Source organism: Bufo gargarizans, chromosome 6 (assembly GCF_014858855.1).
Source record: "Bufo gargarizans isolate SCDJY-AF-19 chromosome 6, ASM1485885v1, whole genome shotgun sequence".
In the NCBI taxonomy this organism is placed as follows: Eukaryota; Metazoa; Chordata; class Amphibia; order Anura; family Bufonidae; genus Bufo; species Bufo gargarizans.
Genome location: NC_058085.1, coordinates 110,465,580 through 110,482,423, shown reverse-complemented (window position 1 = coordinate 110,482,423; position 16,844 = coordinate 110,465,580). Strand labels below are relative to the sequence as shown.

At 42.5% G+C, this 16,844-nt stretch overlaps 1 protein-coding gene across 1 annotated transcript in view; it reads right to left on the bottom strand.

Moving 5' to 3' along the window:
• LOC122940892 (probable ATP-dependent RNA helicase DHX58) overlaps positions 1 to 16,844 on the bottom strand; it is a 39,219-nt gene that overhangs the window by 5,466 nt on the left and 16,909 nt on the right. The window contains exons 3-10 of the mRNA XM_044297784.1: positions 14,641 to 14,845; positions 12,932 to 13,122; positions 12,732 to 12,848; positions 5,033 to 5,159; positions 4,146 to 4,337; positions 2,000 to 2,256; positions 399 to 548; positions 147 to 308 (exon numbers count right to left, since the gene is read on the bottom strand). Coding sequence (XP_044153719.1) covers positions 147 to 308; positions 399 to 548; positions 2,000 to 2,256; positions 4,146 to 4,337; positions 5,033 to 5,159; positions 12,732 to 12,848; positions 12,932 to 13,122; positions 14,641 to 14,845 — 1,401 coding nt within the window. The remainder of the gene's footprint in view (positions 1 to 146; positions 309 to 398; positions 549 to 1,999; positions 2,257 to 4,145; positions 4,338 to 5,032; positions 5,160 to 12,731; positions 12,849 to 12,931; positions 13,123 to 14,640; positions 14,846 to 16,844) is intronic.

Below are 16,844 nucleotides of genomic sequence, written 5' to 3'. Positions count from 1 at the left end.
GAGGCAGCGGAAAGGCTATGGCCAATAAGCGCTTTCATTGTGGCAAAGGGGTTATGTTAAGAAATTGGCATTGGGGGGTGCGGTTTCAGTTTTCGCCTCAGGCAGTAGAAAGGCTAGATGAACCCCTGTGTTTAAGTGTTACCCACCTTATCCTCATATTCTCTTTCAGGCATATCTTGCACATATTTTATGGCTCGTTTCATCAGGTCCTCCAAACACTCATTGGTCATTTCTCTTCGACTCTCTCTACCTCCAGATTTAGCCAAAAAAGAGTAACAGCTGTCATCAGCCCTGGCTCTGCCTCTGGCCTAAGAACAGCATGAGAGATGTTAGTGCAAATATGACAAGGTTGTGCATCAAAACACACAGGCACAGACCTGTAAAATAAAAAAATTTACCTGCATCATGGATATCTCATTGGTCATCAGACCATACCGAACAACGATGTTGCATTGTGGGATGTCTAATCCCTCCTCAGCAACACTGGTTGAGATAAGCAGATTCAGGAGGCCTCGACGAAACTTTTCAATTACTTCCTTCTGCTCATTCTGAGGATATAAACAGGGAACTAATATGAAGGACAAAATGTACAGCACAATTTAGGTTTAGAGACAGCAGATATGCTGAGGTTGCAAAAAGCTATAAAAATTAAAGTAATAAAATCGGTTATTTAGCAAGGTGGTTGGTAATAGAGTGCAATACAGCTGTGAAACCAAAGCACTGAAAAAATTTCCCCTTTTATCACCTAACAGTTACCAGCATCAAAATTAGTCACCTGTGTACTTTTATTTCGGTTGCTATTTGTATGGGGGTGACGTTTCCTGACTTTCTGGACTGATAAAAAATGATTATTATAAATTAATAAATGACTAATGAATATTACTAGTAGAGGGTTTTGTGGCATGTTGGCAGGATTTTTAGCTGCATTGCGGCCCCCTCTTGGATGCCCTTCAGAATCCAGTTGTCACGGCTGAGGATGGGGGAAACCCTTAGCCGTGCGATGACAGAAGATATTGGTCACTGTTAGGCCAGGACAGAAATCAGGGAGCAGGTCACCTCCTAATATGTCCCTAATTCTGACCCTGACTCCTAGCTGTATGAGCCAACCCTGATGGTAGGAGGGCTCATACTCCGGAAACCTAGGGTCACTACTAGCCCTCAGAGTAGCCCTGGACTAGGAGCAGGGTAAGACGACCTGTTCCTCCTGGAGACGGACGAACAGGAGTCTCACTGGCCAAGCTGCAAGGAAAGGGGAACATATACAGCATATGGCAATGGCAGGTAAGTAAAACAAGAACCACACCTACCTGCCACAGACACACAGCCTGGAACCCATGTACAAGTGCAGCTGTTCACAACAACACAAACGGACACAGCACACACCATACATCACACAGGAACCCAGGAAACCATAGCTGCAATAAACACAAAGAGACCATAGAAACATCTTTATAGCATCATACATAAACTTATGACCACAAGGGTGGCCCTCACTGGATAGATGGTATATGACCAGGAGGATGACTCCAGCATAACACATGGCTGGAGTACCCCTCAGATACAGGCATCAGGCGGAAGCTAAATAGCCCAAGTAGCCACACCTACACACAGACACACCCAGTGTTCACACTCTAGGAAGGAAGTTAACCCTTCCAACACCAGGCAAGGGAAGAAAGCCACTTAAAGGGGAAGTGAACAAACAACATCACACTGCACCTGTTACCGCCGGCAACGACATGCGTGGCAACCATGTCCTGGGAGCCAGCCAGAAGGCCGAGACTCTGCCACCACATGTACACAACACCACACGTTGCCACGGGCAAGCGCCAGTGAAGAAAAGTGTCACAATGCACACCTCAGGCCGTGACACCAGTTTTCGCTCAGTATGACCATACCCGGAGATGGATGGGCCAAAAAATACTGAATATCAGCTGGAAAATTCTTGCTGGAAAAAGTTTGCCTTCAAGACAGTTTCTCATCATGCAGGTATATTTCTCACCTGTGTCATGTGTTTGCTTTGATTGCTGAAACCTGCTCCTGTCAAGACTTCAGCCTTGATGTTGAAACTCTTAAGAGAATCATTGCTGTTGATCCATCCAAGCAGAGAGTGGGTATTTTGTCGTGTGCGGGTGAAAATAATCCCTTGGGAATTGGAGGAGTCCTGGAAATGTTCCTTCAGAATCTCTTCCAGCCTCGTCAACTTAGGGTTTTCATATTTCATGTTTCTACTCAATTCTAAAAGTTCATTAGTGTTGTCTGTAAAAACAGATGGAAGTATGAATGAGGAACAATGATTACATTGAGGAAAATGCTAAAAGTACTATAGACTTAAAAATAAAAAAGATGATAACAGATAGCATTGCTGGACGGTTGGGACCATGTAATAATCTTCATGGCTTTCAGATAGTATTTCTCTTTTAAGAAAAAATAGTCTTTCCAATATCTACTGATACTGGCAATTATGCTGCCTGATCTAAGAAACAGGGAGAAACAAGAATGTCCTCTGGTAAAGTCTCTTCATAGTTGACTAGAATTGGACTTCACTTACTGTACAATGGTTTCTTTCTCCTGAGTTTTAAAAGGATTCTTTCATCAGATTTAACCCCTCTAATCTAAACATATGCTCATGTCTAGACTAATACGATGAATCCTAAACTGGCCTTATTAAACCTCACTGTGGCTCTATTTGCCCAAAAAACAGGTTTTTATAACCTGTCAATCACTTACTTAAGGTGCCCAAGGGGAGGTCCGTTAATACAGGGTGCTTGGCCGCACCCCTCGCCGTCCAGTGCCCAGCGCCGCCTTCCCTGTCTTCAGTGCCGCCTTCTACAGCTCAGCACCGCCTCAGCAATCCTCCCCGTTCCTCTGCCAGATCCTGCGCCTGCGCACTAGGCTCAGCCAATCTGCAGGTCATATCAGGGTTGATCGAAGTGCGCATCAGGCCGGCGCATTCGCACTTCGCTCAACGAAGCCGCTGCCAGGAGTCAGAGGCCAAAAAATAGTCTTTCCAATATCTACTGATACTGGCAATTATGCTGCCTGATCTAAGAAACAGGGAGAAACAAGAATGTCCTCTGGTAAAGTCTCTTCATAGTTGACTAGAATTGGACTTCACTTACTGTACAATGGTTTCTTTCTCCTGAGTTTTAAAAGGTTTCTTTCATCAGATTTAACCCCTCTAATCTAAACATATGCTCATGTCTAGACTAATACGATGAATCCTAAGTTGGCCTTATTAAACCTCACTGTGGCTCTATTTGCCCAAAAAACAGGTTTTTAATACCTGTCAATCACTTACTTAAGGTGCCCAAGGGGAGGTCCGTTAATACAGGGTGCTTGGCCGCACCCCTCGCCGCCCGGTGCCCAACGCCGCCTTCCCTGTCTTCAGTGCCGCCTTCTACAGCTCAGCACCGCCTCCGCAATCCTCCCCGTTCCTCTGCCAGATCCTGCGCCTGCGCACTAGGCTCAGCCAATCTGCAGGTCATATCAGGGTTGATCGAAGTGCGCATCAGGCCGGCGCATTCGCACTTCGCTCAACGAAGCCGCTGCCAGGAGTCCGCACGGGCGCATCAGGCTGAGCCTAGTGCGCAGGCGTGGGATCTGGCAGAGGGACGGGAAGGATTGTGAAGGCGGCGCTGAAGACAGGGAAGGTGGCGCTGGGCACCGGATGGCGAGGGGTGTGGCCGGGCACCCTGTATTAATGGACCTCCCCTTGGGCACCTTAAGTAAGTGATTGACAGGTTATAAAAACCTGTTTTTTGGGCAAATAGAGCCACAGTGAGGTTTAGTAAGGCCAACTTAGGATTCTTCTTATTAGTCTGGACATGAGCATATGTTTAAGTTAGAGGGGTTAAATCTGATGACAGAATCCCTTTAACACTTAGGAGTCCACATAAATATATCTTGCTTCTGGAAAGCAAAAAGTACCCCTTCTATCTTACTTTCTACTTTGAAATCAGAATAAACCCTGCTTTTTCACCTTAGTTTTTTTTTTCTCTTATGATCTTCTACAACCTGGTTCAGGTCTGTATTTTTGCAGATGTAGTGGATAGTGTACACCTTCAATTAACTTTGGGTCACATAATGCATTTTAAATATCTAAAGTCTCAAAATTGAGAGGGTGTTATTCATATTGTAGTCCATACCATTGAATAAACTGTAGAGGAAGACGTCTGTTTCATCTCTGGAATCTTTTACAAATTTCTCAAATATGTAGAATTCCTCCAGGAAGTCATAAGCATCCTTCATCCTTACTGTATCATGGAGTAAGAGGGCATCATTGTATTTGCGGAGGTGAATTGCACAAGTTCTTCTTATCCTGTCGGCAGACTCTGCCCCTGAAAATAGACCAACATAACATAGGGAACATGACCAATAAAAGTCATATGAATTCTTATAAGCCGCACCACCAATGCCAGTGTACGACTTCCAAATGAAATTCGCTTTGCATACATTTATACTAGACCTAGATTAGTAGTAGTAGTTTTTTGGAGAAACCAGTTGCGGACAGCTTCTTACGAGAGTGAATAAACTTTTAGTCATTTTTGAATCTACAAGAAGCTGGCATGTGAGACCTCTTGGTTGCACCTACTATTCATTAGGACATCGTAAAAATGTGAGGTCTGTCTGGTGACATATACCCTTTAATACTTTGCCTTGTAGATGTGGGGCCATCTATAGACTGGTTTATTATTACATACAAGGTTCTTTATATGAAATTATACTGTATATTTCTGTAAAAATAATCATGAATGAGAACATTGAAATAACCTACATATTACATTTTCTGTATTCAGATCTGCTCACACAAGCTTTCTCTCTGCAAACTGCATTGTTACAAAACAGTCCAGTAGATTCTTTCTGACGGCAAATGCATCAGATTTGCATAGTCTGGTATACTATGAAGGGAAATAAATTGAAACCTGACCTGACCTGCTTTTCTCTTAATTAGACTTATTTTTATACTAATCCAAAGTATGTACAATATACACCATATATGTTATAGTAATGGGCTCAATAAAATAAAACTCACCATTTTTCTCCATCTCAACTATTCTCTGTTCATACATTTGGGTGCCAAAATCTCTGGTGAATTCAAATTCACCAAGATACTCATGTATGGTGGCCATGAGCTCCTTCAGCTTATCTCCAAAAGGATCCTAGGCCATTGGAAAACATTGATCAATAGTTGGCATTTGTAAAGCACATGCATAGCTCAGAGCACTGAGGAGGTTTGCATTCAGATGCTAGTAGACGGTAAGGTTATGAAGCTGTATCAGTATTAAATAAAACATGGAGGAACTATAAGTAAGGAATTGGGCCAGCTGGCTTCCTAAATTCATGTGCCCTCTTAAAAGCTTATGTTGACCTTTACAACCGTCCGTCCGTCCCCCCCCCCCCCCCTTATTCTGTGACATCTAAAAAAAAAAATTTAAATAAAGGAATGGCACAAACAGTCTTAAATAAAAATGTCCTTCTAGTTGATGTCTACAGCTGAGTACACACCTATGTGTCTCCATAGCAACAGACTACAAATAATCCTGTGCAGTCTGATCCTGCCATCATACTCTCTCCTATTTGACTTCTACTTCTTGTAGCCTACTAAATGTATATTAGGAGGAAGTTAAAAGCTAGATGGACATGGATGTCTTTTAAATGCTCCTGCAGAAAAATGTAACATGCTTAGAAATGTTGCTGTAGTGATAAGAACATGGTCAACTGTTTCCCCAAATGAAATAACAGAAGTCATATTGCAACACCAACTTTCATGTGACTTGCAAACTTAAAATTATCATACTGTACTGCCCAAGCCTAGAAGAAACAGTCTACCTAAATTGGTTCTAATCATGCAGTATGGGTAGAACAATAGCTACAACTTCTCATATGTTGGCTAGATCCCTTTAAAGAGGACCTGTCACCGAAAAATGCAGTGCAATCTGACAGCACTGTGTTATAGAGCAGGAGGAGGATTCAGTAAAACTTTATTTACATTTATATCTGCAGCCCTGTGAAGCGCTATCGGTACAGGAAGGAGGGGTTATCAGTGATTGACAGCTATCTCTGTATGGACACACACCCACAATGCTATCAATCACTCTTGTACCGATAGCTCTTCACAGGGCTGCAGATATAAACGTAAAATTTACAAGTTTTACTGAATCTTTTCCCACAAAAATACAGGGAGTGCAGAATTATTAGGCAAATGAGTATTTTGACCACATCATCCTCTTTATGCATGTTGTCTTACTCCAAGCTGTATAGGCTCGAAAGCCTACTACCAATTAAGCATATTAGGTGATGTGCATCTCTGTAATGAGAAGGGGTGTGGTCTAATGACATCAACACCCTATATCAGGTGTGCATAATTATTAGGCAACTTCCTTTCCTTTGGCAAAATGGGTCAAAAGAAGGACTTGACAGGCTCAGAAAAGTCAAAAATAGTGAGATATCTTGCAGAGGGATGCAGCACTCTTAAAATTGCAAAGCTTCTGAAGCGTGATCATCGAACAATCAAGCGTTTCATTCAAAATAGTCAACAGGGTCGCAAGAAGCGTGTGGAAAACCCAAGGCGCAAAATAACTGCCCATGAACTGAGAAAAGTCAAGCGTGCAGCTGCCAAGATGCCACTTGCCACCAGTTTGGCCATATTTCAGAGCTGCAACATCACTGGAGTGCCCAAAAGCACAAGGTGTGCAATACTCAGAGACATGGCCAAGGTAAGAAAGGCTGAAAGACGACCACCACTGAACAAGACACACAAGCTGAAACGTCAAGACTGGGCCAAGAAATATCTCAAGACTGATTTTTCTAAGGTTTTATGGACTGATGAAATGAGAGTGAGTCTTGATGGGCCAGATGGATGGGCCCGTGGCTGGATTGGTAAAGGGCAGAGAGCTCCAGTCCGACTCAGACGCCAGCAAGGTGGAGGTGGAGTACTGGTTTGGGCTGGTATCATCAAAGATGAGCTTGTGGGGCCTTTTCGGGTTGAGGATGGAGTCAAGCTCAACTCCCAGTCCTACTGCCAGTTTCTGGAAGACACCTTCTTCAAGCAGTGGTACAGGAAGAAGTCTGCATCCTTCAAGAAAAACATGATTTTCATGCAGGACAATGCTCCATCACACGCGTCCAAGTACTCCACCGCGTGGCTGGCAAGAAAGGGTATAAAAGAAGAAAATGTAATGACATGGCCTCCTTGTTCACCTGATCTGAACCCCATTGAGAACCTGTGGTCCATCATCAAATGTGAGATTTACAAGGAGGGAAAACAGTACACCTCTCTGAACAGTGTCTGGGAGGCTGTGGTTGCTGCTGCACGCAATGTTGATGGTGAGCAGATCAAAACACTGACAGAATCCATGGATGGCAGGCTTTTGAGTGTCCTTGCAAAGAAAGGTGGCTATATTGGTCACTGATTTGCTTTTGTTTTGTTTTTAAATGTCAGAAATGTATATTTGTGAATGTTGAGATGTTATATTGGTTTCACTGGTAAAAATAAATAATTGAAATGGGTATATATTTGTTTTTTGTTAAGTTGCCTAATAATTATGCACAGTAATAGTCACCTGCACACACAGATATCCCCCTAAAATAGCTAAAACTAAAAACAAACTAAAAACTACTTCCAAAAATATTCAGCTTTGATATTAATGAGTTTTTTGGGTTCATTGAGAACATGGTTGTTGTTCAATAATAAAATTAATCCTCAAAAATACAACTTGCCTAATAATTCTGCACTCCCTGTATATATCCGTCTGACCAGCTTCTCCTGCTCTATAACATGGTGCTTTCAAATTGCCTTGCATTTTTTGGTGACAGGCAGGAGCGTAACGATGGGGGGGGGGGGGGCTACAGCCAGTCGGTGCCTCTCTGTGTCTGGCCCACGGTGCTACCTGCGCAGTGCTGCGTACTATAGTAGTAACCAAAGTCAGTTACCTAACACACCCCCACCCATACCCTCTCCGATGCTGCGCCATCAGACACTTCGTGCTGTGATGATCCCGCGAGACCCGTGACCTCAGCACCGGGTCTCACGGGATGACGCGGGTTAATGGGATAACCGCATCATCATCACCTCACCGAACTGAAGTAGGTAACTATTTTTTTTGTATGTGCAATGTGTGCACACCGGATTTATACTCACCTGGCAGTGGCGGCAGTGCTTCACAGTGGCATAACACAATTGACTAAACTTAATGGTCGACTACTCACCGCCTGAATCCAGAAAGGGGGGGCCGGGGCCAGCCATATGAGGGCGGGGCACTGGCAGCAAATCCTTAATACTGAGGGGCCCGGGGGCAAAATCATGAAATATATACAGAGGGTACAAAATGGAATATATAGGGGGCAAAATGGATATAGAAGGTGTGTTCAAAATAATAGCAGTCAGACATCACTGACCTGATAAATCACTGTTTTTGGTAGAAATAATATTTCTACATGGCAAATAATTTACTAGCTGGTGTAGTAGAGTAATAGAAATCGAACAGTCATGCCATGCATGCTGCTGATTCTGTGTAATTGAATCATAATTGAAAGGGGCATGTTCAAAATAATAGCAGTGTGGAGTTCAATGAGTGAGGGCATTCATTCTTTGAAAAACAGGTGGCAATTATTGCCCTTATTTAAGGAAGGAAGGCAGCAAATGTTGTGCATGCTGGTTACAGTGCATTTCTCTGTGAAATTCTGAGTAAAATGGGTTGTTCCAGACATTGTTCAGAAGAACAGTGTACTGTGATTAAAAAGTTGATTGGAGAGGGGAAAACAGATAAAGAAGTGCAGAAACTGATAGGCTGCTCAGCTATAATGATTGCAAATGCTTTAAAATGGCAACCAAAACCTGAAAGATGTGGAAGAAAGCAAAAATCTACCAAAATGGCCAAAATGGCAAGGACTCAGCAAACCATCAGCTCCAAGAAGATCAAAGAAGGTCTAAAGTTACCTGTGAGTATTGTTACAATTAGAAGACGTCTATGTGAAGCCAAGCTATCTGAAAGAAGCCCCCGCAAAGTCCCTGTCACGGCCACGGTTATGGTCGTGACTCCTCAACTCGCAGTGCACCTAACAATCTTCATGTTGGGTGTTGTGTTTGTTTGTCTGGTGTGCACTGCGTTTTGTGTTGTGTGTGCACTAGGACTCTTCCCTTCACTGTGGCTGCCCGTGGCAACGTTTGGTTGGATGTGTACATGTGGTGGCAGTGTCCCGGCCTTCAGGCTGACTCCCAGGACATGGTTGCCACCCATGTCGTTGCCTGCGGCAACAGCCACAGTGTGATCTTGGTTTGGACACTTCCCCTTTAAGTGGTGTTTTCCCTTCCCTGGTGTTGGAAGGGTTAACTCCCTTTCTGTGTGTGTGAGACACTGGGTGTGTCTGTGTGGGTGTGGCCTCTTAGGTCTATATAGCCTCAGTGTTTGGCATGTGTCAGTGGGTTGCTTCAGCCATGCTTAGCTGGAGCAGCCTCCTGTGTATATCATCTGCCAGTGGGGGCCACCCTTGTGGTCATAGGTTTATCTGTGAAGCTTATGTCTTGATGTTCAGTTGATGTCTTCCTTTGTCTCTGTTTATTTGCAACTACGGATGTCCTGGTTACCTGTGTGTTATGTGTGCTGTGTCCTCTAGTTGTTCTGTGGACATTAGTAGTGCATGCATGGATTCCAGTCAGCGTGGCTGTGACAGGTACGTGTGGAACTAGTTGTTCCCCTGTCATATCTGTATGTTGTATGTGTTTCCCCATTCCTTGTAGCTTGGCCAGTGAGACCCCTGTTCCTCCTTGTCCAGAAGGAACAGGCCGTCTTACCTTGACTCCTAGTTCAGGGACCGGTCGGAGGGCGAGTTAGGGATCCGAGGTTCCTGAGCATGGGCCCTCCTACCTTTAAGGTCGGCCCATGCAGCTAGGAGTTAGGGTCAGGTTAGGGACGCTTTAGGAGGTCACCTGCTCCCTAATCCTGTCGTCCTGGCCGAGCAGCCTAACAGCTTCTGGCATCGCACGGCTGAGGGTTTTCCCCATCCTCAGCCGTGAAAGTATGACCACAAGGGTGGCCCCCACTGGCAGATGATATACACAGGAGGCTGCTCCAGCTAAGCATGGCTGAAGCAACCCACTGACACATGCCAAACACTGAGGCTATATAGGCCTAAGAGGCCACACCCACACAGACACATCCAGTGTCTCACACACACAGAAAGGGAGTTAACCCTTCCAACACCAGGGAAGGGAAAACACCACTTAAAGGGGAAGTGTCCAAACCAAGATCACACTGTGGCTGTTGCCGCAGGCAACGACATGGGTGGCAACCATGTCCTGGGAGTCAGCCCGAAGGCCGGGACACTGCCACCACATGTACACATCCAACCAAACGTTGCCACGGGCAGCCACAGTGAAGGGAAGAGTCCTAGTGCACACACACACATGCATAACCGTGGCCGTGACGGGCCCACTGTTAAAAAAAAGACGCGCTGAAGAGGTTACAATTTGCCAAAGAGCACATTGACTGGCCTAAAGAGACATTTTGTGGACTGATGAATGTAAGATTGTTCTTTTTGGGTCTAGTGGCCGGAGACAGTTTGTCAGATGACCCCCAAACACTGAATTCCAGCCACAGTACACTGTGAGGACAGTGAAGCATGGTGGTGCAAAAGCATCATGATATGTGGATGTTCTCATACTACGGTGTTGGGCCTATTTACGGTATCACATACCAGGGATCATGGATCAGTTTGAATACATCAGAATACTTGAAGAGGTCATGCTGCCTTATGCTGAAGAGGAAATGCCCTTGAAATGGGTGTTCCAACAAGACAACGACCCCAAACACACCAGTAAACGTGCAACATCTTGGTTCCAGCCCAACAAGATTGACGTTATGGAGTGGTCAGCCCAATCCCCGAATCTTAATCCAATAGAAAACTTGTGGGGTGACATCAAAAATAGAGAAGAACAGTGCAATGTTGTCCAATCATCCTGGGCTTTAATACCTGATCACAGGGGCCAGAAGTTGGTTGACTCCATGCAACACAGATGTACAGCAGTTCTCAGAAACAGTGGTTATACAACTAAATATTAGTGAAGTGATTCAAAGGAAAGCAAAATCTTCAAACATTTTTCTGTTTATATAGTTAATGCTTGAGTTTGTAAAGAAGAATAAAAACACTGCAATTTTTTTAAACAGTCTAATATTCACTTTTCTTCCCAATTTTTTTTTAGAGGAACAAACATTTGATATATTTTTCTTCATGTTTTGATTTGGAATAGAATGTGTAGTGTTCCCAATGCATTTGTGTGTATAGAAATAGAAGCTATTAGAAGGATTTTGAGCTTTATTCACTTTTTTAAACACACTGCTATTATTTTGAACACAACTGTATATTCTGTGGGGGCAAAAAATGAAATATATACAGAGGGAGCAAAATAGAATATACATAGAGGGGAGAAAAATGGAATATATACAGAGGGAGAAAAATGGAATATATACAGAGGGGGGGAAATGGAATATATACAGATGGGGCGAAATGGAATATATACAGAGGGGGCCAAAAATGGAATATATACAGAGGGGGCCAAAAATGGAATATATACAGAGGGGGCCAAAAATGGAATATATACAGAGGGGGCCAAAAATGGAATATATACAGAGGGGGCCAAAAATGGAATATATACAGAGGGGGCCAAAAATGGAATATATACAGAGGGGGCCAAAAATGGAATATATACAGAGGGGGCCAAAAATGGAATATATACAGAGGGGGCCGAAAATGCAATATATACAGAGGGGGCCGAAAATGGAATATATACAGAGGGGGCCGAAAATGGAATATATACAGAGGGGGGCCAAAATGGAATATATACAGAGGGGGCCAAAATGGAATATACAGGGGGGCAAAAATGGAATATATACAGGGGGGCCAAAAATGGAATATATACAGGGGGGCCAAAAATGGAATATATACAGGGGGGCCAAAAATGGAATATATACAGGGGGGCCAAAAATGGAATATATACAGGGGGCCAAATATGGAATATATACAGGGGGGCCAAAAATGGAATATATACAGGGGGGCCAAAAATAGAATACATACAGAGGGGGCCAAAAATTGAATATATACAGAGGGGGCCAAAAATTGAATATATACAGAGGGGGCCAAAAATTGAATATATACAGAGGGGGCCAAAAATTGAATATATACAGAGGGGGCCAAAAATTGAATATATACAGAGGGGGCCAAAAATTGAATATATACAGAGGGGGCTAAAAATGGAATATATACAGAGGGGGCTAAAAATGGAATATATACAAAGGGGGCAAAATGGAATATATACAGAGGGGGCAAAATGGAATATATACAGAGGGGGCAAAATGGAATATATACAGAGGGGGCAAAAAATGGAATGTATACAGAGTGGGCAAAAAATGGAATGTATACAGAGTGGGCAAAAAATTTACTGGGAGGGAGGTAGGGGCCCAATTCAAAGTTAGAACTCTAGTTACGCCACTGGTGACAGGTCCTCTTTAAAGTCACATCCCACCCTGGTACAATACCTTTAACGACTGGAACGGGTTTGATTGCCGCTCCAACCAAAATGAGTCATGGTCATACATTTTAGGATAGTACAAAAACTAGAAAGGCTATCAAGACTTGTGCTGTTTATGGAAAATAAGGAGACCAAATTATTTTCTAAAGTTAGACAACAGCTTTGAGACGGCACAGGTAATAGTATTATACTGATAATTTATTACCTCGTCCCTTTCTGGGACCAAGTCATATTGTTTAACAGGCTGCTTAGCCTTGGCTTCAAGGTCCTCGATGGAAGTCTGGGGTGACATTATCTTCCATGTGTCAAGATTTGCACAAATCTGAAAAAAAATATACAAGCATTTTAGATACAGAATCAAGTTGTAAGGCTACATTTCAACACACACAGTATAATTATTCGCACCTTTAAAATGTGGTCTACGGCATTTTCAAAGGTGCTAGCTCCACCTGTCCCTGGGGAAGCTGTCAGTCCCAAAATTTGTGGAAGATTCCTGTGTCCAGTGAACTTTTTCTCAAGGTATACCTCCATCAGCAGGTTATAAACGGCATCTTTTTGGGTATGGTGGCACTCGTCTATGATTATTAGACTAAAATCTGTAGAATAAAACAAATATTGTTCTAAAGGAAACATGGACAAATTGAGTAGGACTGTTTCATTGATAGACCTGGCTCACATCCTGCTACAATCATGATGTCCATTAAACATCTTCTTTGTAACAAAATACCATAAACCAAATCAGAAAACGGACCATTTTTTAGACAGCTGGAGTGCTTAAAGGGTTTATGCCGTGACTGATGTAAAAAACGAAAATCATACATCATATAGTACATAATGGTCTCTTTCTAACAAAGCGAGAACCAGCCCTGTACCTCACATGGATCCAGAGATCTCCCCATCCATTGCTCCAATTGTTCTGCTAGATTTATATCAAGCTGGCAGCTTAGGGGTGAGTCCTTTCTGCTGTAGCTCTTTCCCTGTAGCTGATATGGCTGGTGACAGTTGAAAATATTGAGCGTGTGCGACCACCTTAGAGAGGTGGAAATAAGGAAAAGAACAAACAGCAGGTGGCGCTATACAGTTTTATTGAATAACCCAGGGGCTGTGTCAATTTTTAATTACTTGCAATTACAAAAGTATTCCGATCCAGATGCTAGTTTGAAAAATGTAGAATATTTTTTGTGAAACAACTCTTTTATCATACAATTGTGTGCATGCTAAAATTAAGGAGCGATTCAAAAGTGGTCAGCTTCCAGTATAGGTTTTAATAAAGAAGATGTTTTATGAACTCATTGGGAGAGATTCATAGAAACTGGTGTAAAAGAAAACTGGCTTAGCTGCCCACAGCAACCAATCATATAAGAGATATTAAAATGAAAGGTGGAATCTGGCTGGTTGCTATGGGCAACTAAATCAATTTTCCTTTACACCAGTTTTGATAACTCTCTCCCATTGAGTGCTGGACCGCTCTTTTTTGCCATTACTGTTGTGCTGGTGGTCCATGCCTGCTGCTGCCCCGCTCTTCCCTGTGGCCTATGCATCCTGTTAGGCCAACTCTATAGGGCATGTGTGCTCGCTATTAAAGAACCAGCACACATCCAAATTCTAGCTGCCTGCCCTGACCTCAGACTTGTCTCACAAATTCGCTTGTATGCTGCCTGCCCTGCCCTTTGCCATCTCCTGACTGTGCCTAATGCCTGTCCTCTTGCTGCTTCGCACCGGTATCTCTGATCCAGTGGGTCAGCCATCAACCACCCCAGGACTATTTCAAGAGGCAGAGACCTGTATAGGGTTTAACGTAAATACTGAAGTACTAGCAGGATAACACCCTTATAAGTTGCCCTGAATCAAACCGGTTGGTTGTAACAGTGGATCCACACCCACTGCTATGAGCCACTGAACCTGGATAAGAGCATCTTCTAATTCACCATTGACTGCCTATTACACATTGCTCTCCATACTGAAGTCCAGCAACGAAGGTAAATAAAAATATCATGGTTTTGCAGCTACCAACAGCTGGTCAAAGGATCAATCACTGGATCAATAAGTTGGCTACTTTACTGAGATGTAACAATGGCTCTTTTCTATAAGATTTTATAAGAAGAAGACCTCACCTGTCAACTCCACATGCATTTCTTCACTGTCACTCTTGAGTGCATTGTGCAGGATTTGCGCAGTGCAAATAACTATGTCAGATTTTTTCGTAAAATTTGCAAAAAAGCTCCTTGTCTCTGATTCTCCACTTATGGGAATAATTTTGAACCTGTCTTCGAGATATGGCTGAAACTCCTTGCTGTAGTGCTGATGGACCAGATGTACCTGCCAGATTGAGAAGAAAAACATACACATTTGGAACTTGCCATCTACAAGATTGCTCAAGACACAGACTGGTTCATCTCATCACTTCCTTAACCCCTTAAGGACCGGGCTCATTTTCACCTTAAGGACCGGGCCATTTTTTGCAAATCTGACCAGTGTCACTTTAAGTGCTCATAACTTTCAAACGCTTTGACTTACCCAGGCCGTTCTGAGATTGTTTTTTCGTCACATATTGTACTTCATGACACTGCTAAAATTGGGTCAAAAAAGTTATTTTTTTTGCATAAAAAAATACATTTTTTACCAAAAATTTTGAAAAATTAGCAAATTTCAAAGTTTCAGTTTCTCTACTTCTGTAATACATAGTAATACCCCCAAAAATTGTGATGACTTTACATTCCCCATATGTCTACTTCATGTTTGTAGCATTTTGGGAATGATATTTTATTTTTTGGGGATGTTACAAGGCTTAGAAGTTTAGAAGCAAATTTTGAAATTTTTGAGAAATCTTCAAAATCCCACTTTTTATGGACCAGTTCAGGTTTGAAGTCATATTGTGAGGCTTAGATAATAGAAACCTCCCAAAAATGACCCCATTCTAGAAACTACACCCCTAAAGGTATTCAAAACTGTTTTTTCAAACTTTATTAACCCTTTAGGTGTTCCTGAAGAGTTAATGGCAGATGGAGAAACAATTTTGAAATTTCTATTTTTTGGAAAATTTTCCAATATAATAAATTTTTTCCAGGAGTAAAATAAGGGTTAACTGCCAAACAACACTCAAAATGGGTTGCCCTGATTCTGTAGTTTGCAAAAACACCCCATATGTGGTCGTAAACTACTGTTTGGCCGAACGGTAGCACATAGAAGGAGGGGAACACCATATGGGTTTTGGAAGGCAGATTTTGCAGGACTGGTTTTGTTTATACCATGTCCCATTTGAAGCCCCCTGTTGCACCCCTAGAATAGAAATTTCAAAAAAGTGACTCCATCTAAGAAAGTACACCCCTCAAGGTATTCAAAACTGGGTTTACAAACTTTGTTAACCCTTTAGGTGTTCCACAAAAGTTAATGGCAGATGGAGAAACAATTATGAAATTTCAATTTTTTGGAAAATTTTCCAATATAATCAATTTTTTCTAGGAGTAAAACAAGGGTTAACTGCCAAACAACACTCAAAATGGGTTGCCCTGATTCTGTAGTTTGCAAAAACACCCCATATGTGGTCGTAAACTACTGTTTGGCCGAACGGTAGCACATAGAAGGAGGCGAACACCATATGGGTTTTGGAAGGCAGATTTTGCAGGACTGGTTTTGTTTATACCATGTCCCATTTGAAGCCCCCTGTTGCACCCCTAGAATAGAAATTTCAAAAAAGTGACTCCATCTAAGAAAGTACACCCCTCAAGGTATTCAAAACTGGGTTTACAAACTTTGTTAACCCTTTAGGTGTTCCACAAGAGTTAATGGCAGATGGAGAAACAATTATGAAATTTCAATTTTTTGGAAAATTTTCCAATATAATAAATTTTTTCTAGGAGTAAAACAAGGGTTAACTGCCAAACAACACTCAAAATGGGTTGCCCTGATTCTGTAGTTTGCAAAAACACCCCATATGTGGTCGTAAACTACTGTTTGGCCGAACGGTAGCACATAGAAGGAGGGGAACACCATATGGGTTTTGGAAGGCAGATTTTGCAGGACTGGTTTTGTTTATACCATGTCCCATTTGAAGCCCCCTGTTGCACCCCTAGAATAGAAATTTCAAAAAAGTGACTCCATCTAAGAAAGTACACCCCTCAAGGTATTCAAAACTGGGTTTACAAACTTTGTTAACCCTTTAGGTGTTCCACAAGAGTTAATGGCAGATGGAGAAACAATTATGAAATTTCAATTTTTTGGAAAATTATCCAATATAATCAATTTTTTCTAGGAGTAAAACAAGGGTTAACTGCCAAACAACACTCAAAATGGGTTGCCCTGATTCTGTAGTTTGCAG